This window comes from Eumetopias jubatus, unplaced genomic scaffold (assembly GCF_037043125.1).
Source record: "Eumetopias jubatus isolate StellerSeaLion01/CBP00866 unplaced genomic scaffold, mEumJub1_p1.0 scaffold_10, whole genome shotgun sequence".
Classification (NCBI taxonomy): Eukaryota; Metazoa; Chordata; class Mammalia; order Carnivora; family Otariidae; genus Eumetopias; species Eumetopias jubatus.
The window spans coordinates 48,689,353-48,710,260 of record NW_028274816.1 but is presented as its reverse complement, the minus strand read 5'-3'; the positions used below and the strand labels follow the sequence as shown (position 1 = coordinate 48,710,260).

Sequence of the window (20,908 nt, the reverse complement as noted above, 5' to 3'; positions counted from 1 at the left end):
GCTCTCTCTGTCTCATTCTTTCTCTCTCAAATAAATAAAATCTTTTAAAAAAATAAATAAAATAAAATAATTTAGGGGTGCCTGGGTGGCTCAGTCGTTAAGCGTCTGCCTTCAGCTCAGGTCATGATCCCAGAGTCCTGAGATTGAGCCCCACATCGGGCTCCCTGCTCAGCGGGAAGCGTGCTTCTCCCTCTCCCACTCCCCCTGCGTGTGTTCCCTCTCTCGCTATATCTCTCCCTGTCAAATAAATAAATAAATAAATTTTAAAAATTTAAAATAAATAGAGTGCCTGGGTGGCTCAGTTGGTTAAGCAACTGCCTTCGGCTCAGGTCATGATCCTGGAGTCCCGGGATCAAGTCCCGCATCAGGCTCCCTGCTCGGCAGGGAGTCTGCTTCTCCCTCTGACCCAACCCCCTCTCATGCTCTCTCTCTCATTCTCTCTCTCAAATAAATAAAATCTTTAAAAAAATTAAAATAAATAATTTAATTAAATTTTTAATGAATGAATAAAAATTGAAAATGGTGAAATAAAGACATTGCCAGTCAAACAAAAACTGAGGGAATTTGTTGGTAACAGACTCACCTTACAAGATACATTAAGGAAACTTCTTCAGAATGAAAGTGACTTTAGATGGTACTCAAAAAAGCACCAGTAAAGGTAATGATGTAATTATAAAAAAGAGAGCACAAATGCATATTTCCTCTCTTAACTGATCTAAAAAGCAATTATATATATAAAACAATGTTTTGTGATAGTCCCAATCTATTGATAACCAATGTTGTGGCTGGACTGGCCCTTGTGGTTCTTATTATGACTGCAATATGCTCTCAACAATAAATATCAGGAAACTTTGGAAGAAAACATTTATTATTTGCAAGACCTGAAAATTACATGACACACTTAGAGCCACAGAGAGGGGCTGCAGGGAGAGACAGAGAGTGAAAGGTTCTACTTTTATTGGGGTTGTGGGTGGGGGGCCTAGGGTTTTGAGGGCTTACTCTTTACTGATGGAAGTTAGAACATAAGAACAGGAATTTAATGTGAAGGAAGAGAAAAAAACAAGCAGCCCAAATGGTCAGTTGTTGAAATCAATCAAGATCTCTAAAACAAAAAAGCCTTGGAAGAGGGAAGACCTGGCTCTTTATGTGGCTGGCAAGTGTTTGAAGTAGCCATCTTTGAAGTGGATGCCTTGGTTTAAGTCAGGCACTTGCATTATTAAAGAAGGAAAACTGTTAGGGCTTATACTATACAATACTTATAAAATTGTATACAATGTAACTGTATTGTTAGGCCTAGAACATATAGAAATGTACTATATTAAATAATAACAGCACAAAGATGAGTGGAGCAAAGCTATATTAGAATGAAGAAATGACACTAGATAGTAACTTGAATCCACAAGAAACAAAGAGAAATAGAAGTGGTAAATAAGAAGGTTAATATAAGAACCTCTATAGTATAAACTTTGCCTCTTCTTTATTCAGCATCTTTAGTTGACACAAAAATATATAAAGTTTGGGGCGCCTGGGTGGCTCAGTTGGTTGAGCGACTGCCTTAGGCTCAGGTCATGATCCTTGAGTCCCGGGATCGAGTCCCACATCGGGCTCCCTGCTCAGCAGGGAGTCTGCTTCTCCCTCTGACCCTCTTCCCTCTCGTGCTTTCTATCTCTCATTCTCTCTCTCTCAAATAAATAAATAAAATCTTTAAAAATATATATATAAAGTTTGGGTTCATGACATATATAGACATAATGTGTAGAACAACATGAAACAGAGGATGTGGAAATAAAGCTACTGACGGGTAACATTTCTGTATCTCACTGAAACTAAGTTAATACACAGGTAAAGTAGATTTTGATAACTTAAGATGGATATGGCAAGCTACACAGATGAGATTAAGACATTTCCAAGAAGACAGAAACTGAGAGTTCATCACCACTCTAGAACTGCCTTAAAAGAAATGCCAAAGGGAATTCAAGTTGAAATGAAAGGACACTAAGTAACAACATGAAATCTTAGGAAAGTATAAAACTCACTGGTAAAGATAAATAGTCAATTTCAGAATACTTTACTATTGCAAAGGTGGTGCATAAATCACATTTCAATATAAAAGTTAAAAAACAAAAAATATTAAAAATAACTAGCTATAATAATTTCTTGATACACAATATAAAAAGATGTCAAATGCATCATTAATATAAAATGGGGGAGGGCAAGGGTAAAAGCAGGGCATTTTTATGCAACTGAAGTTATTAGCTTAAAATAGACTGTTACAAGATGTTTTATATAAGACTCATAGTAACCACATAGAAAAAACCTATAGTAGATACATGAGATAGAGAAAAGGAATCTATTTTTAAAAATCCTCAGGGGCGCCTGGCTGGCTCTTTCTGGGGGTCATGTGACTCTTAATCTTGGGGTCCTGATTACAGGAACCTACTTAAAATAAAATAAAAACTCTCCCCCCACCTCCCTCTTACTCTTTCTTGCTATCTCTGTCTCATTTATTTATTTGAGAGAGAGTCGGGGAGGGGGGGCTGGATACAGAGGGAGATTGAGAAGAAGATTCTCCGCTGAGCAGAGAGTCCCAACATGGGACTCGATCCCAGGACACTGAGATCATGACCCGAGCGGAAAGCAGATGCTTAACCAACTAAGCCACCCAGGCACCCCAAATAAAATCTTTAAAAAAATAAAAAATAAAAATTTGAAAAACATAAAAAATCATCAAATCACAAAGGAAAACAGCAAAAGAGGAAGAAAGGAACAAAAGAACTACAATACAGTAAGAAAACAATGACTGAAATGGCAATATTAAGATCTTATCTATCAATAATTACTTTAACTGTAAAGAATTAAATTCTTCAATCAAGGCCACCAAGTAGCTGACTGGACCAAAAAAAAAAAAGAAGAAGAAAAATAAAAAAGATCCCGAAGTATGCTGTCTAGAAGAAAATCACTTTAAAAAAGAAAAAAGAAAGAAAAGAAAATCATTTTAGCTTTAGGACACACATAGGCTGAAAGTGAAAGGATAGAAAAAGATATTCTGGGGGCTCCTGGGTGGCTCAGTCGTTAGGCATCTGCCTTTGGCTCAGGTCATGATCCCAGGGTCCTGGGATCGAGCCCCATGTCGGGCTCCCTGCTCGGCGGAAAGCCTGCTTCTCCCTCTCCCACTCCCCCTGCTTGTGTTCCCTCTCTTGCTGTGTCTCGCTCTGTCAAATAAATAAATAAAATCTTAAAAAAAAAAAAGAAAGAAAGAAAAAGATATTCTAGTATGCCTGGGTGGTTCAGTCAGCTAAGTGTCCTCCTTCAGCTCAGGTCATGATCTAGGGGGTCCTAGGATTGAGCCCCACATCAGGCTTCCTGCTCAGCAGGGAGTCTGCTTCTCTCTCTCCATCTGCCCCTCCCCACTGCTTGTTCTCTCTCTCTCAAATAAATAAAATCTTTAAAAAAAAATAAAAAGACATTCTGTGCAAATGATAATCAAAATAGAGCAGAGGTGGTTATGCTTAAATCAATAAAAATAGACTTTTAGTCAAAATCTGTCAGGAGACAAGGGCCGCTATATAATAAGTGGTCAATTCAAAAAGAGGATATAACAATTATAAATATACATGCATTCAACATTAGAGCATTTAAATATATAAAGCAAATACTGACAGATCTGAAAGAAGTAGAAAGCAATAAAAGGATAGTGGAGAACTTCAATATCCCACTTTCAACAATGGATAGCTCTTTCAGACAGAAAATCAATAAGGAAAAAGTGGACTTGAATAACACTTTAGACCAAATGGAACTAACGGACATACACAGAACATTCCATTCAACAGCAGCAGAATACACATTCTTCTCAACACACACAACATTCTCCAGGATACATCATATGTTACGCTGTAAGACAAGTCTTACCACGTTTAACACTGAAATCATATCAAGTAACTTTTTGACCCCAATAGTTTGAAACTACAAACAGAAGGAAAACTGGAAAATTCACAAATATGTGAAAATTATATATTTTCAGGAGTACACACTCCTGAACAACCAATGGATCAAAACAGAAACCAAAGAGTTTCTTAAGAAAAATGAAAATGGATATAAACGTATGGGATAAAACAAATGCAGTTCTAAGAGGGGAGTTTACAGGGGTAAAAGCCTACCTTAAGGAAAAAAAAAAAACCTTAAGTACCTAACTTCACACCTCAAGGAACTAGAAAAAAAGAACTAAGCCCAAAGTTTGCATAAGGAAGGAAATGATAAACCTAAGAGCAGATATAAATGAAAGTGACTTAAAAGACAATAGAAAAGATCAATAGAAACGTAGAGTTGGTAGGCGCCTGGGTGGCTCAGTCGTTAAACATCTGCCTTCGGCTCAGGTCATGATCCCAGAACAGAGCCCCACATTGGGCTCCCTGCTCGTCAGGAAGCCTGCTTCTCCCTCTCCCACTCCCCCTGCTTGTGTTCCCTCTCTCACTGTCTCTCTTTCTGTTGAAAAATAAATAAAATCTTAAAACAAAACAAAAACAAAAAACTAAGAGTCAGTTCTTTTTAAAGAAAAAGTTGAAAAACTTTTAGCTTGTCTGACTTAACCAAAAACAGAGACAGAGAAGATTCAAATAAATATTATAAACAAAAGGAGAGAGTTCCAATATTGCAGAGCAGGCAATGAAGGATGAGGAGCAGAAAGGCAGTAAGTTTATAGTCAGTACAATGTTTATAAATCCCTGGATAATATTGAAAATAAATGAAAGAGGGCTAAATTTGGACCAATGATGAGAATTTCATGAATGAAAGATTATAAATGGGGCACCTGGGTGGCTCAGTCAATTAAGCATCTGCCTTCAGCTCAGGTCATGATCCCAGGGTCCTGGGATCGAGCCCCCCATCAGGCTCCCTGCTGAGCCTGCTTCTCCCTCTCCCTCTGTCTGCCACTCTCCCTGCTTGTGCTCTCTCTCTGCCTGTCAAATAAATAAAATCTTAAAAAAAATTATAATTAATCTACTTTCATCTGAAGAATTTTTAAAAAGTTAATCCCTGGAAGAATACAAAAGAATTGACAGCTGTGGTTCACCCTGTGTAAGTAAAGCAGGTGGCTATAGAACCAGGTATTAAGGAAGCTTTAATTTTTACTTTACTTGCTTGATAACTTCTGAATTTTGTAGCATGTGCTTTTATTGCCTAATTCTTTTAATTAAAAAATCAATGTAATATCAAAACATACATACACTCTCATGGTTGGTAATCTACCCTCCACAATGGAAATAGAAGAATGACAATGTAAGAATGTTTATTGTATGACCATTTGTGATGGAAATAGAAACAACTGAATGTCCACAGTAGGAAATGGCTTAAAATATAGATATATATCCCATACTAGAAATATTCTGAGGCTTTAAAAATAATGAGTTAGATCTTTATGTATTCACCTGGGAAAATGTTCTCAATTTGTGCAAAAAGAAATTGCCATGAAATATGTCACTATAGGTGGTATAACCTTCCACACACATGCAATAAACCCTCCATATTTGCAGGTATGTTTGAGCAGGAAGGAACAACACGCACATATTGGCAATCTCAGGGATTTGTGAAAGGGGAAGAAATTGTTTTCATTTTATTTCTGCCACACTTCACTAGTTTCAGTAAAAACACAGTTTTATAAAATTTATCTCCAATACTGGGTGTTATAACAATCCAGAAACAGCATTGGAACCAGAGCAATTAAAAAATTTTACCTGTTGATTACTTTTCCATTTTCCCACTTGAAGTTTTTTTTTTGTCCCAAGGATTACTGAAATAAATCAGTATTAATGAAATTCAGTATTTTACCAACTTTTACCTTGAAGACAAAAAGGAAAACCTGTATTTCTAAAAATATTATCATGATGCTAGACTAGGATGGGGAGAGAGGAGAGGAAATCTTACTGGCATCTCAACAGTATGAAGTGCCTGATGTAGATTACACTGCAAGCCATGATTAAAGGCCTTTCCACACTCATAAGGTTTCTTCCCAGAATGAATTCTCTGATGGTGTGAGAAGCTTGAATGATAGCTAAAGGCTTTCCCACATTCCTTACATTCATAGGGCTTCTCACCAGTATGAATTCTCTGATGTTGAATAAGGTGTGAATGAAGTCTAAAGGCCTTACCACATATCATACATTCATGAGGTTTCTCACCGGTATGAATTCTCTGATGTCTTTTGAGGTGTGAACACTGTCTAAAAGTCTTTCCGCATTCCTTGCACTCATAGGGTTTCTCACCAGTATGAATCCTCCGATGTAGAGTAAGTTGTAAGCCATCACAAAAGGCCTTCCCACATTCATTACATTCATAAGGTTTTTTGCCAGAATGAATTTTCTGATGGTGAGAGAAGCTTGAGTGATAGCTAAAGGCCTTTCCACATTCTCTACACTTGTAGGGTTTCTCACCAGTATGAATTCTCTGATGTATGGTAAGGTGTGAGCGATGCCTAAAAGTCTTTCCACATTCTTTACATTCATAGGGTTTCTCACCAGTATGGAGTCGAAGATGTTCAGTAAGTTGAAAGCCACGAATAAAAGCCTTCCCACATTGCTTACATTCATAAGGTTTTTCACCAGTATGAAGTCTCTGATGTTGAGTTAGCTGTGATCGCTGCCTAAAGGCCTTCCCACATTCCTTACATTCATAGGGTTTTTCACCAGTGTGAATTCTCTGATGCAGAATAAGTTCTGAGCCGTAATTAAAGGCCTTTCCACATTCTTTACATTCATAGCGTTTTTCACCATTATGGATTCTCAGGTGTTGTTTAAGTTGTGAACAATGAATAAAAGCCCTCCAACATTCCTTACATTCATTGCACTTGCTACTATTTTGAATTCTCTGTTTAGTAAGATATGATGTATTAACAGTTTCTGCACATTCCTTACATTCAGAAAGTTTTTCTTTTGAATGAGTTCTTTTGTGATGACTAAAAAATAAATGGTAACTGAAGATTTTTCTACATTCTTTACATTCAAAAATTTTCTCTCTATTATAAAATTCCTGAGTGAGTAATGTATGTTGGTTAAATATAGGCATGTGTTCATGGTTGATAACAAATTGCCTGAAATAGCCCTCCTGTTCCTGTTGTGTCTCAAACTGACTACTGCATTCCCAAATATCTCTGAAAATGGACTTCTCAGGATTATGAGTTTTAAATTGTTCCATGATAGCCCATCGGGATGGCTCTGTCTCATAAATGTCTCTTTTTGGAGATAACTTCTTGGCCTCACACCTGGACATCAAGTCTGAAAGATAAGAAACACATTTTAATTGCTGGCTTTGTGCTAGAAAACAAATAAAATATCTATGGTATAAAAGAGAGATAACTGAAAAATAATTCACATAAGAGATGAAAGGCTTGGAGCACTCTTAAATACCATCATGCAACTGAATGAAAAAAGGGTAAGGAGAACATAGAGAAATGAGAGCTCATAGGAGAAAGTAAGGGAGTTAATTAACAAGTCAAGTCAGTGGTTCTGAAATTTTTTTTGAAGATTTATTTTTAGGCAATCTCTACACCCAACATGGGGCTCGAACCCACAACCCTGAGACTAAGAGTCAAACACTCAACCAACTGAGCCAGCCAAGAGCCCCAATGGTTCTGAAATTTTGATCTACCTCAGAATTTGTTGCAATTATGGATGTTTAGGAAACATTCTAGATCAAATGAATCAGTATCTACCAGAGTCAGTTTTAGAATGAGATCAATTGAATTAGAATCTACAAGTATGTTTACACTTTCCACCAGGCCAAAGGATTAAGATATGGAGACTACTAATTACCCCCAAATGTATATTGTATATTGATTGAACCCATGGTTTTTAGTTGAGAATGCTGTCCAATATAAAACACTGCATTTCCCAGGCTCTTTTGCAGAATATGCGATGTAACTGAATTCTGCCTTAAAAAATGCATAAGTATTATACAGTAGCTTCTGAGATGTTAAAAGCCAGCTGGCCCCTGTCCTATAACCTTTATTCTTCCATTTCCTCAGACTGCAATGTGGATGGTGGTGTCATGTCACATAATGGTTTTGCAGAGCAGAACTTCCACTCCAGCCTGGACTTTAATGCAAGAGAAAAGTAATCTTCTATATAGTTTAAGCCATTATTATTTTTGAGTTTCTGTCACATGCAGCCAAACCTATAACCAAATTAAAGTAGCTTCCTATTGAACTGAAATTTAAAAATCCAATTCTTTATTATGAGAACACAAGACCCGCTGTGTACTTATAAGGCCTCATTTAGGGTCCATTTCCATTTTATTGGTGTGCTACAACACTAACCTCCTTTCAACAATTAGGACATTCCAAAGTCTTTCTTATCTTAGAGCTTTTCAGAGGCTGTTTCAGAAGAAAAAGTTTAAGACTGACAGCTGTATAAAGCATCCTATTCTAACACAATTTATTTTTCCATTTTCCTAGTGATGGACGTTTGGGTTGTTTTCAACTGTTGGCTATTATGATTAGTACTGCTATGAACATTCCTGTACATTTCTTTAGGTGGAAATAGGACTCCTTTCTGCTAAATGTATACATTTAGGAGTGAAACTGTTGCATCATGGGATATGCATTTGTTCAGAGTTCACTGACACTTTCCAATAGTTTCCTCATTTTCTCACCAAATTGTAAGAGTTCCAGTTCCTCACATCCTCACCAACACTTGTTATTGTCAATCTTACATAACATATCCTAGCAGATATGTTATGATACTGCATTGTGGTTTAATTTGCAATTTCCCTGATGACAAGTGAGGTTGAGCACTTTTTCATATGTTTATTGGCCAACTGGATATCTTCTTTATTAAACTGCCAATTCAGGTCTTTTGTCCACTCCAACTGATTTTGTGTGTGTGATAAAATCCATATAACATAAAACCTACCAGTTTAAACATGTGGAAGTATACCACTCAGTAACTTTTAATATATTCTCAGTGTTGTTCAACCATCAGATCACTATCTAATTCCAGAACATTCTCATCATGCCAAAAAGAAACCACATATCCACAGTCATTTCCTCTTCCCCTCAGCTCCTGGCAACCACTAATCTGCTTTGCATCTCTATAAATTTGTCTATTCTGGAAATTTCATACAAATGGAATCATACAATATGTAACCTTTTGTGTCTTTTTTCACTGACTACACTGTTTTCAAGGATCAACCCTTTTGTAATATGTATCAGTACTTCATTTCTTTTTTAATGGCTGAGTAATATTCCATTGTACAAATATACCATTCATTATTTATCCATTCATCAGTCGAGTGTCATTTGGGTAGTTCCTGGGTTGTACTGTTCTTTTTTCTTTGTAAGAATTCTTAATGTATTCTGAATATAACCAACATATTGCAAATATCTTACTCTGGGCCTGGCATTTTCACTCTCTTAATGTTTTGATGAATAGAAGTTCTTAATTTTAAGGCAGTCTAATCCCAAGGTCATGAAAATATACTCATATTGTTTTCTATTTTGCCTTTCATATTTAGACCTACAACCTACCTAAATTAGATTTTAAATTTTTTTAAGATTTTATTTATTCATTTGAGACACAGAGATAGAGAGAGCATGAGCAGGGAGACAGAAGGAGAAGGAGAAGCAGGCTCCCCACTGAGCCAGGAGCCCGATGTGGGGCTCGATCCCAGGACCCTGGGATCATGACCTGAGCCGAAGGCAGACGCTTAACCATCTGAGCCACCCAGGTGCCCCACCTAAATTAGATTTTATGATGTGAGATAGAACTCAAGATACCTAGCTTCTGATGTAGTTATCCAATTGGCTCAATAAGATTTTACTTATTTGACAGAGAGAGAGAATGAGCACAAGCAGGGGGAGCAGCAGAGGGAGAGGGAGAAGCAGGCTCTCCGCTGAGCAGGGAGCCTGATGCAGGGCTTGATCCTAGGACCCTGGGATCATGACCCAAGCCAAAGGGAGACCTTTAACCCCTTGGTTTTTCATAGTAAACATCCTAATGGATGTGAAGTGAGATTTCATTGTGGTTTTGATTTGCATTTCCCTAATGGCTAGTAATGTTAAGCATCTTCTCATGTGCTTACTGGCTACTTGTATATCTTCTTTGGAGAAATCTGTATTAAAAATCCTTTCCCCCTTTTTTAAATTGAGCTGCTTGGTTTCTTTGATATTGAGTTGTAGGACTTCTTTATATATTCTGGATATTAACCCTTTGTCAGTTATATGATCTATAAATGTTTTCTCCTATTCCAGAGGTTGCCTTTTCACTCTATTGTGTACTCTTATGTATATACTTCTAGCTTTTATCTTGTATTCAATACAAATCTAATAAAATTCCTACAATGTTGTTTGAAGAACTTGAAAAACTAATGCAAAAATATATTTGGAAAAAACAAACATTTAAGAATAGCCAGAACACTACTGAAAAAGATCAGAGTCAGAGAATTTACCCTGCCTATGATAAAGACATCATAAAGACTTAAAGATGAAGACAATGTACTATTCATATAGGGCCTGACTCATGGAAAAACCAGAAGCAGACCCACATAGAAAGCACTACAGATGCAGTGATGAAAGAATAATTTAATAAATGATATTAAACAACTAGCTATAGATATAAAAAAATTAACTCTGGTTCCCTACCATACACCATAAATACATAAACTCTAACTGCATTAAAGACCTACAAGTTAAAGGAAAAACTGTAAAGCTTATGGGAAAAAATATGGATATATATAAAGCACACCTAAAGGTAGAATGGATTTCTCAAAGAAGACACAAACAGGCTAACTAGAAAAAAGATAAAGCCAAAAGAAAAATGGGCAAAAGATCTGTTTAAACATTTCACAGAAGGAGAAACACTAATGTTAAATAATCATATGCAAAGATGCTCAAACTCACTAGAAATCAAGGACAGTCAAATTAAGATATAATGAGATACCATTTCATACTCATGAGATTGGTAAAACTTAAAATATCTAAGAATTTCACTCATTGTTAAGATGTTGAACCACCAAAATTATTAAACATTGCAGTGGTGATGTAAATTACTACCAACACTCAGGAAAACAATCTGGTGTAACATAAAGTTGAAGATGAACATGTTCTATGATCCATCAATTCCAATAGTACATAGCCTGGAGAAAATCTTGTATTATGTGCTTCAGGAGACATGTAAGAATATTCATTGCACCATTGTGCATACTAGCAAAAAATTACAAACCCAAATTATAACAACCAGAAATTTGTGGAATGAAATATTATACAGCTATGAAAATGAACTCAGGCATAAAACAATATGGAAAAATTATAAACCATGTGGTACAAAATAACCAAATCACAAAACACATCTCATTATCATTTTTATAAACTTAAAAATAAGCAAAACACAACAAATAGTATTTAAGGGCATATGCAAGTGTCATAAGCTATTTTTAAAAATGGAATAATCATAATACAATTCAAGATAATGGTTACCTCTAGAGATGTAGCAGGGGAAGGGACCAGGGAAAAGCATACTGGTAGCTTGCATGGCATTGGTCACGTAACAATTCCTAACTAAATCACCAGATAGACTCCTCAGATTAAATAAAACATTCCATTCTCTCTGGAATACATTATGACAGGACCCAGCAAGATCAGTGGTACTAGTTACTTGGCTACACGCATCCAAGACGATCCCAACAACCAAGTTGTACGTCTGCCAGAAGTCAGCTGTATTTGTTCCCCTCCCTGTTTATACCAATAGATGAAATGAATATGAAAACTGTTTCAGTAAACTAACTGTTTTGGAAAGATCACATAATGGCAATCATTTAAGTAAAAGCAAAAAAAAAAATGCTACAAGAAAAAGATTGGTGATGGTGACATAAAAATGAAGTACTCCACACACACAGTCTTTAGGATCTTCCCCTTCTTTAAAGAAATCAAAGCAAATACAATAGAAAATGCACAGTCTAAAGTTCATTTTTAAACATTTTTTTAAAGACTTTACTTATTTTAGAGAGAGAGAACACATGTGGAGGGAGGAGCAGAGGGAGGAGAGGGAGAGAATCTCAAGCAGACTCCGCCTTGAGTTTGGAGCCTGATGAGGGGCTTGATCTCAAGACCCTGGGATCATGACCTGAGTCAAAACCAAGACTCAGACATTTAACCAACTGAGCCACCCAGGCACCCCTAAAGTTCATTTTTAAAGGAAAATTTAAAATCTCTATCACAAAGATTGTGTGGACTCCCTCTTCCCTGCTTCTACCTTATATAAAACCAAAAACCCTGGAAATTACCTATCATACAATAAAATTACTTTGAAAGCCTGAAGCAAGAAGGTCAATCAATTTGGATTCTGTGGACTTGAGGAACTACCGTGTGGTGAGTTCCCTGGGGTTTCTTTCCTTTTTTTTTTCCTGTTTTTTTTTTTTTTCAATTCCACTATAATTAACATAGAATGTTAGTTTTAGGTATACAATATAGTGATTCAACAATTCTATACATTACTCCATGCTCATCACAATTAAGTGTAGTCTTAATCCCCTTCACCTATTTCACCCATCTCCCCACCCACCTCTGGTAACCATCAGTTTGTTCTCTATATTTAAGAATGTTTTCTTGTCTCTTTTTTCTTTGTTTCATTTCTTAAATTCCACACGAGTGAAATCATATATTTGTTTTTCTTTGACTACTTCACTTAGCATTATACCCTTTAGATCCATCCATGTTGTTGCAAATGGCAAGATTTCATTCCTTTTTATTGCTGAATAATATCCCATTGTATATATACACAGCACATCTTCAACCATTCATCTATTGATGGACACTTGGGTTGCTTCCATATCCATGCTATTGTAAATAATGCTGCAATAAAAATGCTGCATATATCTTTTCAAATTAGTAATTTCATATTCTTTCTGTAAATACTCTGTGGAATTACTAGATCATATGGAAATTCTATTTCTAGTTTTCTGAGGAAACTTCATACTGTTCTCCACAGTGGCTGCACCAGTGTGCATTCCAACCATGCATGAGGGTGCCTTTGTCTCTACATCCTCACTAACACTTGTTTATTGTGTTTCTGATTTAGCCATTCTGATAGGTGTGAGGTGATACCTGTGATATCTCATTATGGTTTCAATTTGCATTTCCCTGATGACCTGTGATGTAGAACATTTTTTCATGTGTCTATTAGCATCTGTATGTCTTCTTTGGAGAAATGTCTGCTAATGTCTTCTGCCCAATTTTTAGTTGGATTATTTGTATTTTGGGTGTTGAGTTGTATCAGTCCTTTACATATTTTGATACTAGCCCTTTATCAGGAATGTCATTTGCAAATGTCTTCCCCATTTGGTAGACTTTTAGTTTTGTTGATTGTTTCCTTTGCTGTGTAGAAGCTTTTTACTTTGATGTAGTTCCAATAGTTTATTTTTGCTTTTGTTTCCCTTTTCTCAGGAGACATATCAAGAAAAATGTTGGTATGGCCAACATGAGAGAAATTACTATGTGTGCTCTCTTCTAGCATTTTCATGGTTTCAGGTCTCACTTGTAGGTCTTTAATTAATTTTGAGTTTATTTTTGTGTGTGGTGTAAGAAAGTGGTCTAGTTTCATTCTTCTGCATGTAGCTGTGCAGTTTCCCCAACACCATTTGTTGAAGAGACTTTCACCCATTGGACATTCTTGCCTCCTTTGTCATAGATTAATTGACCATATAATTTTGGACTTATTTCTGGGTTTTCTATTCACTTCCATTGAACTATGTGTCTAATTTTATACTGTTTTGGTTACTACAGCTTTGTAGTATATCTTGAAATCAGCTATTGTTTCTTCAGATAAATTTTCTGCCATTTTTTCTCTCTTTTCTGGGATCCCTATAACATGAATATTATTATGCTTGATGGTGTTGCTGAGTTCCCTTAGTTTATTTTCATTTTTTATTATTCTTTTTTCTTTCTCCTGTTTGGCTTAATTGCTTTCCATTATTCTCTCCTCCATGTTGCTGATCCATTCTTCTGCTTCCTCTAGTCTACTACTTATTTTTAATTTCAGTTGAGTTCTTCATCTTGGATTGGTTTATTTTTGTTTTCTATCTCTTTGTTGAGGGTTTCACCAAGGTCCTCCACTCTTTTCACAATTCCAGTTAGTATCTTTATGACCATTACTTTAAATTCTCTATCAGTCATATTACAAATCTCTGTTTCACTTAAGTCTATCATTGTGATTCTGCCCTGTTTTTTCATCTGGGACATATTCCTCTGTCTCTTCATTTTGTCTAACTCTGTCTGTTTCTATGTGTTAGGAAAGTTAGCTATGTCTCCTGCTCATGAAAGTGGTGGCCTTATGAAGAAGAGGTCCTGTAGTGCCCGCAGTGCAGTGTCCTCCATTCACCAGAACCTGGAACTTCAGGGGTGTCTCCTATGTGTGTTGCATGTGCCCTACTGTTGTGGCTGAGCTGCATTTGCCTTCAGTCCAGTCATCTGCAAAGGTTCTCTTTGCCTGTTGTGAGCTGAGTTTAGTCCCTGTGTTGTTAGTGGGCTAGTCTAGAGCTACTTTGGGCTTGAGTTGGGTCAGAGTAGGTGTCTGCCAGAGATGCAGTAGCACCTAACTTCAGGGTGCTCTCCTCGTGTTGTTTCCTGAGAAGCTGTCATTGGTGAGCAGGGCCTATGGTCAGATTAGATGTCTGCTCCAAGTCCACTGCTGAAGCCACAGTCGAACTGATGTGGTTATCTTCCCCTGTCCCCAGGGCAGGAGTCACTTTGGAGTGGTGCTGCCCTCTGTTGGAGGTGCTTGCACACTGTCACACTTGTGACACCACTTTGGAGAACCCCTACCAGGCCAGGTTGGAGGGGCATGATCCAAAGGAGAACAAGGGGGAAGGTACGTGGTGTTAGTAAGGTTTGTACTGGTTTGCAGTGGGAGAGGACATGTAGCCACTCTGGAGAACTGCTAAGGGAGGGTCCACAGGAGAGCATGGGGGCAGGGCATGCTGTTAGCAAGCTAGGTGGAGAGTGTGCATGCTGTGCTGGTTCCCACAGGTATCCATATATCTATGCTGGGGGGCAGGGGAAGGAAATGGTGCCTGCCAGCTCTTTCGTTCTCAGAGAAGTCTCCCATAGATCCCTGACCCATCAGCACATATTCTGAGATTAGCAAATAAATCTTTCTATGTACCCCAGGGGTTTGTCAAATTGCTGTTTCTATGCTATAGATCAGCAGGGCTGTTTATTATGCTGTCTCTTTAAGGGCAAGGACTCAGTTTTCTATCACCCTCCTGGCTCTCTCAGAGCTGAGCCTGCTGATTTTTAAAGTTCCAGGTGTTAAGCCCAACTAATTTAAAAAACTGGTGAAGTTAGACACCTCTGGATTTCACAGCCAAATGTTATGGGGATTCATCTTCCCAGTGTGGGTCCCCCATGCCTGGGATGGGTTCTGCTCCTCTTCCTTGTCAGTGCCTGTGGTGTCCTTCCCTCCCACTGACATTATTGCAGGTCAGTTTGGTTCCTGCCCACATCTCTGCCCTTCCTACCCTTTTCAATGTGGTGGTTCCTCTATACTTAGCTGTGGACAGTCTGTTCTGGCAGTCATTGGGTCATTTTCTGAGTTATTCAAACTGATGTGGGTGTTATCGAGGTGTAGCTATGGGATGAGATAAGCTCAGGATCCTCTTACTCCACCATCTTCCCAGGAAGTTTGTCCCTGGGTTTTCTTTTTTTTCTTATATATCCCCAAAATGGTCACTGGTCAGCAGGCCTGCAACCTGGAACCATTAGCAGATGCACACACACACACCAAGAAAAATCCACTCTCTCCAGCCAAAAGACTAGGAGCAGGGAAGCCCAAAAGACTTAGTGGGATCCCTAGCACCTGCTCCACAACCTAGACCCTAGCAACAGTTTCATCAGCCAGCTACAGTAGCAGCAAGAACTCTATGATTGATATATCAGCAGCCACAGCAAGAGGAAGTCTCTTGATGTACAAGCCAACAGATCAATTCACCCAGAAAGGTACCATTAGCAGAGTCTTGCATCTCCCTGTCCTCTGCCCACTGGCGTAAGGACATCCATGCCCAGTGCCTTCTGTATCTCACTGAAGCTAAGTGTATCTCAATGGCTTCTGCCTCCCCCAACCCACAGAAGGTGGCCTAGCTACACTAGGGATTCACAGAAGTTTCTGTCCTTGCAGACAAGACCAGCAGGCACTGAACAGGATTCCCAGCAGTACCAAAGATACAGAGCATATCAGAATAGCATTGAAAGGGCTCTGAAAACTAAGCTGCCGTTAGAACTAAAGCTTACAAAAGTAGGACAGACCTATACACTAAACTTAATAGCATGACTCCCTGCTAAAATAGATTTAAATAGACTTAAATAGAATCAAGACTCTCTTAACATAAAAACAAAAATGTCCATGATACAAATCACTTGTCATACCAAAAGCCAGGGAAACCAAACTCTGAAGGAGAAAAGACAATCAACTGAGACCAATACCAAGATTAATTAGATGCTGGAACTACCTGACAAGGATTTTATTTTATTTTATTTTATTTTATTTATTATTATTTTAGATTTTATTTATTTATTTGAGAGCAAGAGGGAGAGTGAGCACAAGAGAGACAGCACCAGTGGGAGGAGAAGCAGAGGGAGGAGAGGCAGACTCCCCGCTGGGCAGGGAGCCCAGTGACGTAGGGTTGATCCCAGGACCCTAAGATCATGACCTGAGCCGAAGGAAGATGCTTAACTGACTGAGCCACTCAGGCGCCCCCTGACAAGGATTTTAAAGTGGTCTTCATAAAAACGCACTGACAATCAATTACAAACTCTCTTTAAATAAATGAAAAAACAGCATATTTCTGGAAAAAAAAAGTACTTACAAAAAAGAAGTAAATGCAATGAAAAATATAATAGCTGTTATAAAAGACACACTACTGGTCTCTAGAGTAGACATAACAGAAGCTAGAAATCAGTGAACTTAAAGACAGAATTTACTTCATCTGAAAAACAAAGATAAACAGACTTAAAGAAAAAAATACAGCCTCATTCCCTGTGGGACAATAACAAAAGATCCAACATCCATATCATCCAAGTCCCAGAGGACAGGAAAAAGACTGTGGGACTGAAAAAGTATTAAAGGATATAACAGTTGAACTTCCCAAATTTCATACAACACAAATCCATAGATTCAAGAAACTCAGCAAATACCTATTAAGAAAAATCCAAAGAACTGAAAACCAAGACATCCATTTCTAAAAACTAGACAAAGAAAGAAGTCTTTAAAATAGAAATGCATATTATATATTGATGATAAAGAAATACCAATTCAAAAAACTAGATTTCTCATTTGAAACCATGGAGACCAAAAAGAAACAGCACAATAATTTTCAAGTACTAAAAGAAAAGAACGGTGAACCTCAAATTCTATACCCATTGAAACTATACTTTTTTTTTAAAAAAGATTATTTTAGAGAAAGAGAGAGTACATGAGGGGGAGAGGCAGAGGGAGAGAGAGAAACTCAAGCAGACTCCAAGCTGAGCGGAGAGCCCAGTGTGGGCTCAATCTCACAATCCTAAAATCACGACCTGAACTGAAACCAAGAGTCAGACACTCAACCGACTGTTCCACCCAGGTGCCCCTCCAATGAAACTATTCTTTTTTTTTTAAAAGATTTTATTTATTTATTCATTTGAGAGAGCGAGAATGAGAAAGAGAGAGAGCACATGAGAGGGGGGAGGGTCAGAGGGAGAAGCAGACTCCCTGCTGAGCAGGGAGTCCAATGCGGGACTCGATCCTGGGACTCCAGGATCATGACCTGAGCCGAAGGCAGTCGCTTAACCAACTGAGCCACCCAGGCGCCCCCAATGAAACTATTCTTTTTTTTTTTTTTTTTAAAGATTTTATTTATTTATTCATGAGAGACAGACAGAGAGAGAGAGAGAGAGGCAGAGGGAGAAGCAGGCTCCCTAGGAGCAGGGAGCCCGATGCGGGACTCGATCCCAGGACCCCGGGATCATGACCTGAGCCGAAGGCAGACGCTTAACCATCTGAGCCACCCAGGCGCCCGCCAATGAAACTATTCTTAAGGAACAAAGAAGAAATATAGGCATTCTCAGACAAAGGAAAACTAAGAAAATTTGTTTTTGCACACATGCCCTTAAAGAGTGGCTAAAGGAAGCTCTCCCAAAACAAAGAAAATGATAACAGAAGAAGGCTTAGACCTTCAGAAAGAAAAGAATAACAGAATGAGCAAAATAGAAAAAACTATACCAGGCTATCCTTTACCCCATGAGTTCCTTTAGTCCTATTTGATGGTAAAGCAAAAATTTTAACACTATCTCTTGTGGTGATCAATGTTGTAGAAGAAATACTTAAAACAATTATACCAAAAAAGTGGGGAGGATAAAGGGACCTAAATGGATGTAAGGTTTCTACGCTTCACTTGAAGTGGTAAAACATCAAAACCAGCAGGCTGTGATAGGTATGTACATATATGCTAATACTTAGAGAAAACAATAAAATAAAAATAAAGCAACATATTAAAAAGCATAAATCAAAATGGTGCTCTAGAAATGTTTGAGTAACTCACAGGTAGGCAAGAAAAAAGAAACAGAAGAACAAGAAACAGAAGAAAACAACAAAATGGCTAGGGTGCCTGGGTGGCCTAGTTGGTTAAGCATCTGCCTTCAGCTCAGGTCACGATCTTGGGGTTCCGGGATCAAGTCTCGCATCAGGCTCCCTGTTCAGCAGGGAGTCTGCTTCTCCCTTTGCTCCTCCCCCGACTGCTCGCTGTGCTCTCTCTCCCTGTCTCTCTCTCTCTCTCTCTCAAATAAAATCTTTAAAAGAAAAAAAAACAAAAAAAAGAAAAAAATGGTAGATATAAGTCTTATCAATAATTTTTTTCAATAATTATTTTAAAGATAAATACCTTTAAAATACTTTAAAATAACTTTAAAATACTAAATCACAATTAAAAGACAGACACTGGCACAATGGACAAATATATGACCCAACATGGTGACTATAAGAAACTCATTTCAAACATGACATAGGTAGGTTGAAAACAGGAGTGGAAAAATATAGACCATGTACATATTAATCAAAAGAAAGCAGAAATTAGGGACTCCTGGGTGGTTCAGTTGGTTAAGCAGATGCCTTCAGCTCAGGTCATGATCCCAGAGTCCTGGGATCGAGTCCCGCATTGGGCTCCCTGCTCCGTGGGGAGCCTGCTTCTCCCGCTCCCTCTGCCTGCCGCTCCCCCTACTTGTGCTCTCTCTCTCTCTTTCTGAGACAAATAAATAAATTTAAAAAAAAAAAGAAAGAAAGTAGAAATAGCTATATTAATATCAGATAAAAATATTTAAAGATACAACTTCAGAATAAAGAAATCTAGTAAGTACCACTGACAGAGCTTCAAAATACATGAAGCAAAAACTGATAGAGCTGAAAGGAGAAAGAGACAAAGCACTATTACACCTGGGGATTCAAATACCCTACTGTCAGCAACTGACAGAACTACCAGACAGAAAATCAGCAAGGATATAGAAGAACTGAAAAAGACTATCAATAATAGGATATAATCAACACTTATGGAACATGCCACCCAACAACAGCAGAATACACAATGTTTCCAAGCACACAGTGAACATTCCCCAAGACAGACCTTATTCTAAGTCATGAGGCAAATCTTAAGTTTAAAAGTCAAAATCACCCAGAGTATATTCTATGATGTATAGTAAAGAATTTAAACTTGCCCAAAGAGAGATCTGGCTTTTGTCGTCATCTCCAGGGAGAAAATCTCTACAAACAATGTCTTTGTTTAGGACCACAGCTACCAGACAGTCTAACAGTGGGATTTATGATGTAGGCTTTGAGCCATGTGGTACCAATTCTCCTTAAGAGAAACAGGAATCTAAAGGTATCAGCTCTACCTCCTGAGAGGCTGGAAAATGAAAGGAACGGGCAGCCAACCCAGAGCCCAATAAAAGTCTGGACACCAGGATTCAGGTTAGTTTCCCTATTTGGCAATACTACATGCATATAGTTACACACAGTTGATGGGAATAGTTAGCACTGTCCATGAATCCACCGGGTGACTGCAACCGAAGCTCCATGTCTGAAAACCTCCTGGGTTCTGCCCATGTGTTTCTTCCCTTGGCTAATTTTAATTTGTATCCCTTTGCTGTAAAAACCTGTAACTGTGAGGATGACAGCTTTCAGTGAGTTCTATGAGTTCTTTAGTGAATTATCTAAGGGTTGTCTTGGGAACCCCTGAAATTGCTACTGGGGTAAAAAATAAGGGAAGACTGTGGACTGTTCCCTCTTTCACATGAGACCGTAATGGAATCAAACTCTAAATAAATAAAAGAAAGGCAATAGGAAAATCTCCAGACACCTCCAAATAACACACTTCTAAATAATTCATGGGTGAAAGAGAAAGTCTCAACAACAACAAAAAATTTGTAAGGATTATGAGGACATGTATACATGATTTTATATATATATACATGTATATATATATACACACACACAATGAATTACAAGGTTAATAAGAAACATATAACCTTATATTCATAACCTTGAAAACTTACAAGAAATGGACCCAATTCCTTGAAAATCTGAAACTACCAAAACTCAGCCAATATGAAATAGGTCATCTGAGTAGTCTGGTAACTATTACAGAAATCAAATTTGGGGTGCCTGGGTGGCTCAGTCGGTTAAGCATCTGACTCGGCAGGTCATGATCTTAGGGTCCTGGGATTGAGCCCTGCATCTGACTCCACACTCTGTGGGGAGTCTCCCTGTCCCTCTCCCTCTGCCCCTCCCCCTGCTTGTGTTCTGTCTCTTCTCTCAAATAAATAAAATCTTTAAAAAAAAAAAAGAAATCAAATTTATAATTTAGTAGATCCCAAAAATCTCCAAGTCCACATGGTTTCACTGAAGAA

General features: G+C 38.0%; 1 protein-coding gene across 1 annotated transcript in view; it reads right to left on the bottom strand.

Moving 5' to 3' along the window:
- Positions 1-5,578: 5,578 nt before the first annotated feature.
- ZNF461 (zinc finger protein 461) overlaps positions 5,579-20,908 on the bottom strand; it is a 36,308-nt gene continuing 20,978 nt past the window's right edge. Inside the window, exon 5 of the mRNA XM_028096130.2 lies at positions 5,579-7,265. Coding sequence (XP_027951931.1) covers positions 5,875-7,265 — 1,391 coding nt within the window. The 3' untranslated portion in view covers positions 5,579-5,874. The remainder of the gene's footprint in view (positions 7,266-20,908) is intronic.